At 41.8% G+C, this 10,344-nt stretch overlaps 1 protein-coding gene across 3 annotated transcripts in view; it reads left to right on the forward strand.

The window, feature by feature from the left end:
* Positions 1-9,984, forward strand: part of tln1 (talin 1) — a 43,798-nt gene extending 33,814 nt beyond the window's left edge. For 2 of the 3 annotated variants that reach the window (XM_008324459.3, XM_008324460.3), the window contains 8 exons: positions 18-104; positions 1,390-1,495; positions 3,032-3,156; positions 3,367-3,492; positions 3,827-3,889; positions 3,968-4,150; positions 8,219-8,344; positions 8,472-9,984. In XM_008324459.3, coding sequence (XP_008322681.1) covers positions 18-104; positions 1,390-1,495; positions 3,032-3,156; positions 3,367-3,492; positions 3,827-3,889; positions 3,968-4,150; positions 8,219-8,344; positions 8,472-8,606 — 951 coding nt within the window. In that variant the 3' untranslated portion in view covers positions 8,607-9,984. The remainder of the gene's footprint in view (positions 1-17; positions 105-1,389; positions 1,496-3,031; positions 3,157-3,366; positions 3,493-3,826; positions 3,890-3,967; positions 4,151-8,218; positions 8,345-8,471) is intronic. The other variant, XM_025062709.1, reaches the window with a different exon arrangement.
* Positions 9,985-10,344: the final 360 nt, after the last annotated feature.

The following is a 10,344-nucleotide window of genomic DNA, read 5'->3' on the forward strand; positions in this document are numbered from 1 at the left end:
CTGCCAACCACCCAGAGGTCAGCAAAGAGGTTCCGCAGAGAGCTCTGCACTACGGCAGCGAATGTGCCACTGGGTACCTGGGTCTGTTGGAGCACGTGTTGGTGGTAAGACCATAGACCTGAGTGGTGCTGATGTTTGAGTGTGGACTAAACACTGAACACATTCTGTTATGTCAGCTGTCATCTTACTTGATGACCTCTTCTTCTATTTCTCCTGTCGCTCTATCACTGTTCTTTAAATTGTGACTCACTGATGTCGGTGCAAGCCGGTGAGTACGCAGCACAAGTGACCTGCAGTGACCAGTGTGTGATCTTTTAATGTTCTTTAACCCTACAACTGTATACTTGTAATCCAACTGTGTGTGTTTGGTTTCATTAATCTGTTTTTTTATATTAAATTAACAACTCTTTTCCAACTTGTTTAAACTAACTATCTCAGGCGTGGGCAAATATTTTGACTGGTGGACCACAATGGGTCCTACAGTTGACACAGGAGCCGGGTACATGTAAAAATTATGCATAAAGGCTAAAATGCTTTAAGCGTTTTCTACACCCTCTACCGGCGGGATTTGGGCATTGCAGGGAAATGACAGATGTATGATGATAATATAAACTATTTATATCATTTGAACAAGTTTGGTGGACCGCATTAAAAAGCCAAATGGGTCGTAACCAGACCCACAGTTGTTGGTTGCCCATGCCTGAACTATCTGAAAGCAAGTGAATCCCAATGGGCATTGCACCAGGGACATAACACAAAGAGTTGCATTTGATCCTTATTAACATTTCACTTTAGTGCTGTAAGGAAGATGAGAAGGTGACATCCACTCAAACACAGTAACACACAGTGAAGTCATCTTATTGAATTACTTTTATAGCTCATATCCTACTTATTGCAAATCAATTCCTATTGCCAAACTCGACCATTGTCACTTTTAGAAATGTAATGTGTGGTCGACTTGGACTGACACGTGAGGCTGTGTGTTGGTGACAAATGAAGATCATTCAAACGTCACATCATTGGTGCGTTTGTGTTTGGCTCACAGACATACCAACACAGTGACGACTCTCTCTCTCTTTTCATGACTTAACATCTGAAAAAAACAAAAACATGAGCCATGTGAAGGCTGAGTGCTGCACCTGTTGCCCACTGCCTGCCTCGGGCACTATGAGGACGCCAGCTGAAGCTCAGCTGAGCACCGACAAATCAAATACCAATTATTTTATTTAGATATTCTCTCATCAGCTTTGGTCTAATGTTTTAGCTGTGTAAAGAATCACTCTGTTACAGTACAGTATTAAATTATGTGGACCCTCTGTTTGACTCAAGTGTTGACAAATAAGGTGAATGATCAGGTTAATTTTTTTAAAATTTTTATTTCTACCTCAGGTCATCCAGAAACCAACTCATGACCTGAAGCAGCACTTAGCCAATTACTCCAAACGAGTGGCTGGCTCCGTCACTGAGCTCATCCAGGCTGCAGAGGCCATGAAAGGTATTTTAACCTTTGACCTTTTCCCCAGCAACTTTCTAACAGTTTGTTGACAGCTTCTAGACTGTATATAGAAATGAATGTAGTCTGTGGCTCCAGACACTGAAGTCGGTGTCTGTTTGGGTGTGTGAAAAACCTCTTAGTCATCAGTCCATTGTTTGAATGTAAGTAACATTTATGGTCTTTATGGACGGTTATGAATTCATGGTCTGTATCAGTATTCCACAATGTTAATTTGATCTGCTCATTTATAGAGAAAAAAATAATAATAATGAATCGAATCAAGAAAACCAGCTGCTCTACCAAAGGACTTTAAGTTAGTCCTTGAGTCCAACAAAGGTCACACAGGTGTCACCGGAGACATCGCCCCCTGCTGAGGTCCGAGTGACTGGATCTTATACAAGTTCTCAATGTGTTCACACCTGAACCCAGAACTGAACACTCGATGTTCATACCAGGTGTGAATGAAGAGCCAGAGCTCTCCAGTTACACACACGCCCACACACACACACACACACACACCCTGCATAGGAGTCCTGCAGAACCCAGAGTAATTCAATAAATGTTGCTTCCACTAGTCAAACATTGGAAAAGTCGACCTCAGAGCTTCGGAACACTAATTAACTCCCCTCTCAACACACATGCACAAAATAATCCCCTCCAGGTTTGGACACGAGCTGCCACTATATCCCACTGCCTGCATATTTGTGGACGAACAGTGCAGTCACAGAGAGACTGAGAGAGCTGTGATTAATGTTCAGCATCCTAGTCACGGATATCAAATTGGAATGCTCCAGACGTTCCATCTCGTCGCCTGGGTCTGGGAAGAGCTGAGGTGGACAATTCATGAAAGTCAAAGGTTGTTTATTGGCAGAGGCGGCGAAAACATGGCGCTGAGATCGCCGCCTTATGACAGAGGATATGGAATATTTATGACAAGTTTACCCGATACATTAGGGGGTTTATGGTTTGTCCATCGTGTATATATACCTTTATTATACAGTATATATATTACATGCTAGACTAGGGTTTTAGGAAGTGTGGATTTATGAGGGTATATATATTACATGGGTTTTAGGAAGTGTGGATTTATGAGGTACTGACAAAAAGTCAACGTGTCTCCCATGTCCTCCTTGACCTATAACCAATTCAGGACTGAAAGAGTCTCACGGCGTCTCAATATTTGTTTGTTTTTATGGCCTGTTGTTGGACATCGTTTTGTATGTGCATTTATATTGATTTGAATTGTTTTTGTAGGAAAATGAAACTGAAATATATATATATACTTTTTTGCCCCTAAAATATTGTCCGTCATAAGAGATTAATGACTGTTTCCCTCAACTAAGTACTGACATAACTTGTCAGTTATTGTGTTATTTTGTATAAACTTCAGTTAGCACTTTGAAACGGCACGTATTTCGGAGGTCCAACATTTGTGGTCAGCCATGTTCGGGCTTGTAAAACTCTTGGGAGAGAAAGCATGAGATCAGATGTCAGGACTTTCCTAAACCAAGCGTTTGCTGTTGTTGTGTGTTGCAGGCACCGAGTGGGTGGACCCCGAGGACCCCACTGTCATTGCAGAGAACGAGCTGCTGGGAGCGGCCGCGGCCATTGAAGCTGCTGCCAAGAAACTGGAGCAGCTGAGGCCCAGAACCAAACCCAAGGTCAGCAAACGTTTTCACTGAGACACAGAATCTCACAGAGGTTGTTGACCTCGGCCTGAGGTCACGGCGTGCTCCTCCCCTGAGCCCCCCCCCCACAGACAGATGTTTCCCTGTTGACATTTGAATATTTCAATAAAGCCTTGATCGGTTTGAAAATGCCATACATCGCAAGTGTTGACAAATGGTTTCCCGTTTCCTCTCGTAAAACAGGAAGCAGACGAGAGCCTGAACTTCGAGGAGCAGATTCTGGAGGCGGCCAAGTCCATCGCTGCCGCTACTAGTGCTCTGGTCAAAGCAGCTTCAGCCGCTCAGAGGGAGCTGGTGGCTCAAGGGAAGGTACGTCTTCAAACAAGGGAAGGCCAAATAATGGGAGAACCCTAAAAAATACCATTTTTTGAAATAGTAAAAGGTACTTCTTTTACAAGTTCTAAAAAGCACAATCACATGTGTCCCTGTGTTCATGTTATTTTTTTAAATTATCCATGATAAAAATAATAAACATTATAACATAATACAGCTTCATTTAAGACACAGTTATCATCTGTTAATGGTAAAATGAAAAATGAAAAAGTAAGAATTATCTTTAATAAGAAATCATATGTAACCAAAAATATTTTTTTCTGTATCAAAGTTTATATCCTACACTGACCGCCCGCTGTTTCTGTTTCAGGTGGGCGCCATCCCGGCCAATGCAGCCGATGATGGACAGTGGTCTCAGGGTCTGATCTCAGCCGTAAGTCCTTCTCGCTCTGGGGAAGTATGCTAAGTTATCAATGACATCTGCTCACCTGCATCATCTTTGTGTCCTCAGGCTCGAATGGTCGCGGCAGCCACCAACAACCTGTGCGAGGCGGCCAACTCCGCAGTACAGGGACACGCCAGCGAGGAGAAGCTCATCTCGTCAGCCAAGCAGGTGGCCGCGTCCACCGCTCAGCTGCTGGTCGCCTGTAAGGTCAAGGCTGACCACAACTCGCAGACCATGAAGAGGCTCCAGGTCAGTGCTGCCCCCTGTCTATCTGAAGCATGGCTGCAACTAATGCTAGTCCGACGTCACGTTAGAAAAAAAGGTCCGCTTGCATTTTTAAGTGAAGTCTGGGAAGTTTTACCAAAGTACCAACGAGGCCGAGAAATTAAGTATGTGTATGAATGAGAACAACTTTGACATGAAAAGTAAAAAAAAAAGTCAGCCAGAGGCAGTTGCTTGAAGGACAGTGATGCTTTTGTTGTCCTAGGAAGAAGCTGGATTGCTGCTCTGTATCCAAAGTTATGTCGGTTGCCACACTGCAGCTCAGATTTACCAGCAACCTAGTTGCCTTGTGTTGGAAAAGTATAAGAATACACAGATGATTGACAGTACACAACTGTGTTGGTGCTGGATGTCATCTAGCAGCCCTACCTAGGAAGACATTTTCCCTAACATACCTGACCAAGATGGATCGATCGGTGTTGTGTCAACTACTTCACTCTGCACAAGGCAACATTATGTCTTTCCCCCGTCTCAGAAGAAGGGTCTGCAATGGGTTGCCACAGTGACAGAGTCTGTTTGGCCTCGAGCCATTTTTCTTTGCTCCAAACTTAGCCCTATAATCCCACTGCACATCAGTGCGACAGCTGACCTGAGGCCAGCGAGCAGCGCTACCTGCAGCTCGGGAACAATAATGTCAGTCCCTGTGCAGCAGCTGACGATTTTGTTATCATCTATTCTTAGTGGTGGAGTGTTTAGAGTTACAGGTGAGCTGCTACATCAGGATTACTGCGCTCTATGTTTAGCACAGCTATCTGCTGCTGCTGCTCTTTATAATCCAATCCATGGATTCAGTTTTGCATTTCCAAAAACATGGAATTGAATAGGGCACAACACCCGCATGGGAAGTCGTGAGTTACACATAGGAATGACATCACACTTTGCAGACCAAAAAGAGTGGTCCAAGTTGTGGTTTGGCTGGGTAACTGGTTAGCTTAACAGGTGTCATGGACAAACACTTTACTAGCACGATACTTTATTATAAAGTTAAACATGTAGCTACAGTGGTGCGCAGTAGTCACTGACCAGTACTTTTATTGGACCAATTCACTATTCAGTTATTAATAGATTTAGTCTTTAGTCTTTAGTCTCTGTAAACTGTACAGACAGGTAATATATAATACTCTGATATAGATATAGTCTTTAGTCTCTGTAAACCCTACAGACAGGTAATATATAATACTCTGAAACTGGTGGCCAAAAGTGGCTTAATTTGAGATATTTGGTTATCATAATACCAGCATGTGTTCTAATTGACAGATCATGACACAGTGATTCGCTGGTCTTTGCACTTTTAATAACCCCCGCCCCTCAGTTCTTTCACCACCTCCACTCTCACCATCCAAATACAGTCTGGTAAAAAAACCGAAGTGAAGCTGGATGAGCTTATCAATGAAAGCTCAACATAAGTGGGTGACATCTGGGTGGGTCGTCCACCGTGATGACATCATTATGATGTCATCGCCACACAGCTTAACCCACGTATGGCATTTCTTCTGTTTAAACTCCACAGTACATTCAGGCTCACTGATGGAGAGGATGTCATTTTGACCTTTCCCTGTAACTGATGCTGGTCAACACAAGGCATCACAGAAACTTCACGCATCTCTTGTCGCTCTCATCTGCCCAAAAATACCATCTTTAAGTCAGCGTGCACGCTCCCCGTGGACACATCAGCGTGCCCGGGACGTCTCATATTCTCTGATCCAATCAGCAATGGCTTATGTGTTCCTCTTCTGGGCCTGCAGCTGCCACCTCACTAATTCCCATACATTCATGTCAGACCCCCTGGAAACCATCCACGGGTCCGCCCACACCTCCCAGGAGCTGGAAACATTAACTGCCTGATCTATGATTACAGCTGCAGCACTTGTTCTCATCACTCTGCAGAGAGGCTTTTTAAGGCTGTAATTGCTGCATGTGCTTAGCCAAGTGCGGCTTGGAGAAGTGAGTGTTCCTGAAGGCAGCATGTTCTGAGTGGAAACGATGCAACCTGCACCCAGTTTAGGTCACCTGCGTCCAATGGAATAATCTAGAATAACAACAGAGCAGGTCAAAAATAATGAAGGCGATAGTTCAGGATTATTATAGTCGAGTTGCATTAGGTCATCACTGACTGTAGAGTGAGCGCCGCCTCCTCTGTGAGCCACTCCCAGTTAGACAATCTCTCTGTGACACAACAGAAAGATGGAGCTGTGACACAATGAAAATGCTATTCCAACCATTTAACAATTGGTTTACAAATATAAGCTACCCCGATTAAGATATCAACAGCTTAAGTCACTGTTTTCACTCACCAACGCCAAGTATGTACAGTATATACTGCTGTAATAGCATAGCTCTGTGTCCCTACTGGGACTGTCGTAGCTAACGTTACCTCTGGTGTCTGTACCAGGGCTGTTGTAGCTAGCGTTAGCTCTGGTTTCTGTTCAAGGGCTGTCTTAGCTACTGTTAGCTGTGCTCGGGCAGCTTTTCTACAATTAAATTGCTTAAAAAAACTCAATATATTGTCGTGCCAATCGTCTCACAGTACAATGCAATATATCATATGGTTGACCCTGTATCGTGATACATATCAGATTCCTGCTAATGCACACCCCTAACCTAGATGTAATAAAACAAACTTATATTTACGAGAATACAGGACATATTTTATTGTAAAATGTGCTTTTTTTGGGACTGCTGTGTCTGTGGGGACTTTTTGCACGGCCCAGATTCTTGCCAATGCACACCCCTAATTTAGATATAATAAAACTAACTTATATTTACGAGAATACAGGACATATTTTGAAATTTATTGTAAAAAGTCCTGTTTTTGGGACGCCTGTGTCTGTGGGGACTTTTTGCACGGCCCCGCTAAAGCAGTGAGTATTTTGGGGTTCAAGATGTAGTTTGGAGTTCGGATTAGGATTTCAGTCAGATAAGGTTAAGGATTTAGATCAGACAAATACCACAGGTACAAGGAGCTATTGATGGGTGTCTATGACGTGCTCACGAACCATAAAAATAAAATATGTGTATGTGTGTGTCATTGTTGGCCCTAACAGTCACATTCCATCTAAACATAAACTCACAGTGGACCAATCATTCTCATCGTCTGAGTTCAGCCCTCAGAGCCACAAAAGGACAAAACTCTCATTTGCTGCAGCCTGGTTATCCAGTGTGTGTGTTTGTGTGTGTGTGTCAGAGGGAACAGCTCCTTGTTTCCTTTTACAGATATCCTTAGACCCTGAATGTAAAAAGAACGGTTCCGTTTTTTTTTCCTTTCCTGGAACTTCAGGACAAACTGAAACAGTCCCTCTGTCTCCTGCAGTGACTGCTGTACTTCTTAACACCAATACACACCATTATGTCCACATTTGTCTGTCACATTCTTGGCTGATAATTTGCTACTAACCAATACCGCCGTGCACCGCAGTTATTAATTGCCAAAATGATTAGCAAATACTGCCACTAGTATTATATTTAATACTGGTTTTTGGTAGGAAAAAAAATGTATATTTATTGTAACCCGAACTAAGTATTGGTGACAGTACTCGGTATCGGAAAATGTGCAAATGAAAATAACCTTATATAGGGATGTTCAGTAATATCGACCAACTGATATTAGCATAATTATCTGATACAGGTAAGAATCGTTATCGGTTTTTCCTCCGATAATAAAAATCCCATAATTGCCTGCTACACAATTCCTAGGTTTCACCCCAGATGATGTGACCTAAAAATAGTTTGTGAAAAGTGATTGTGCAGTCATTGTGCAGCACACCACTGCACACTATGAAATGTGTCCTCTGCCTTTGACCCGAAACAGCTGTTGCGTATATCGCTATCGGTTAATATCGGAATCGGAAATTAAGTGTTTGGACAATATCAGCATATTGGTAAAAAATTCATATCGGACAACCCCACTCGTACCTGTTTGTCAAATATGGTCCCAGGACGATTATTGAGGTGTTTGATTGAAGAACAATTTCAATCTAAGGGAATATAAAAGGCTGGTTTATCTGAAAATATTGAGTAGGTTGTCTTTCTTCACAGGCTGCTGGAAACGCTGTGAAGCGTGCATCTGATAACCTGGTGAAAGCAGCTCAGAAAGCAGCCTTTGACGAACAGGACGCTCAGAACGTGGTGGTGAAGACCAAGATGGTGGGAGGCATCGCTCAGGTGGGTCCAGGAGATTCTGAACAGAATATTTACTGATCTGATCTTATTTTACATGAGCTGTTGGAATCACCCTGTCTTCAGAGTGGAAAAGAACAGGAGACTAAGAACTTGACTGTTATGATTTCAGATTCTCGCTGCTCAGGAGGAGATGCTAAGGAAAGAGCGGGAGCTGAAAGAGGCCAGACAGAAGCTGGCCATGATCCGAAAGCAGCAGTACAAGTTTCTGCCATTAGAGCTGAGGGACGAAGGCCCTGAGCAGTGAGAGTGAGTGAGAGAGAGAGAGAGAGAGAGACCGTGTGTGTGTGTGTGTGTGTGTGTGTGTGTGTGTGAGTGCATGTGTGTGTTTGTGTGCGTAGACGCTCGCTCAGGACCCTCCCACAGCTTCCACATAACATCTAGTAGACGAACTCCTCGTCACACAGATGCTTTAGTCTGTTTGTCTATTTAATTTCCCAAACTGCAGGCAATGACAATGATATTGAAATTAAGCAGTTTTGACAAATATTCATGTCAAACCTTTAAATCTATTAATTAAATATGAACATATCATCACACATATCTTTTTTTTTTTGTTTTTGTCCTCTGTCGTTACATAATGACGTGCCAGTACTTCCTGCCCTCACTGACGCTTCTATGCAAACTGTGCATGAGAAATGCAATCCCTCTATGCAGATGACTGTGTGTTTTGTACGTATGTTCGTATGTTAACGGACTTCAGCTTGGAAAAAGAAAATTACATATAAAATAACTTTGCGACAGAACAAATCACGGTGAGAATTTTTTTTTTATCTGAGCTATGAACTGTATTAATGGTGTGTTCAGTAATATCTGAATAAACATTTTTGGGTTATTTTTCTTTTGTGTTGTTAGTTTTATAATTTAAACAGCTGCAGTATTGAGGCCTGGATTCGATTGGATTAGATTTGGTAGGAGTGGATTAGACTTGATTACAGAATTGCATAAAACTATATTAGATTAGAATAGATTAAATTAGAATAGTTTAGATTAGATTATTAGTGAAAAAAATGATAAAGCCATATATTTAACTTCAGGCCATTTTTGGGGGACAAAGCATTTTTTTACGCAGCAGTTGCGTTGTGTGTATTTCCTGTCTATCTGGGGATTACTTCACTTTTATTCAGATTACTTTATAGTTACCTAGAACTATTTTGTTTAGAGTTAGCTCTTGGTTAATCAGGATTATTTTGTCATTGAACAGGATTATTTTCCAGATTCTGGTTAATCAGGGAGACGTCAGGACCTGACTTCCTGTCTGATTATGACAACAGAGTTTTGATAGAATCGATGCGCACTCTTTGTCACAGTATATCACTGCTTATTAAGTGCCTTATGCGTAAAGAAACTATAAAGATCTGACACCTTTGTATCTTGTTGCACTTCCTTCATTCGAACCTCATATAAACACACGTTCACACTTTTCACCTCTTGTTGTGTTATCCTTGTTTTTTGAGCAAACCAAACATGTTTAACAATAAACAAAAATGACTGTAATCACTTTTTTTTAAATCGGTTTTTGTTCACATTTCTGACGGTAGCAGTGTAACTCTGGTGCGCAACAGCAGCACCTACTGGCCACTGTAATAGAGGTTTATATTCAATAAAGTTGGTTTTACCATTAACCTGTGGATGTCTTTTTTGTCCCCTTAACATTTAACTCCCTGTTGAATTGGACAAAAATGTTAATGTATGAACATAATGGGGTTTTTTTTAAACAAAAACAAATGCATGTTAATGTCTTAAAATCCACCAACACTACAAAGCTGAATTTTGAGTTATACTTTTAATAAGTAAAACCTTATTATAAATCTGTCTAGATAGCTAGCTAGCTAGCTAGCTGGATATCTATCTATATTTTATTTCATTTAACTACATTTATTGTTATTTTAGTTTTATTTGTAAGTTGTTGTATCTTATGAATAATTAAACCTGTATGTGTTGTCCAATCGTTTTTTGGGTGGTGTGTAGGGGCTGAGGTGGCC

The sequence above is a fragment of the Cynoglossus semilaevis genome, chromosome 14, assembly GCF_000523025.1.
Source record: "Cynoglossus semilaevis isolate Cse_v1.0 chromosome 14, Cse_v1.0, whole genome shotgun sequence".
NCBI classification, from domain to species: domain Eukaryota; kingdom Metazoa; phylum Chordata; class Actinopteri; order Pleuronectiformes; family Cynoglossidae; genus Cynoglossus; species Cynoglossus semilaevis.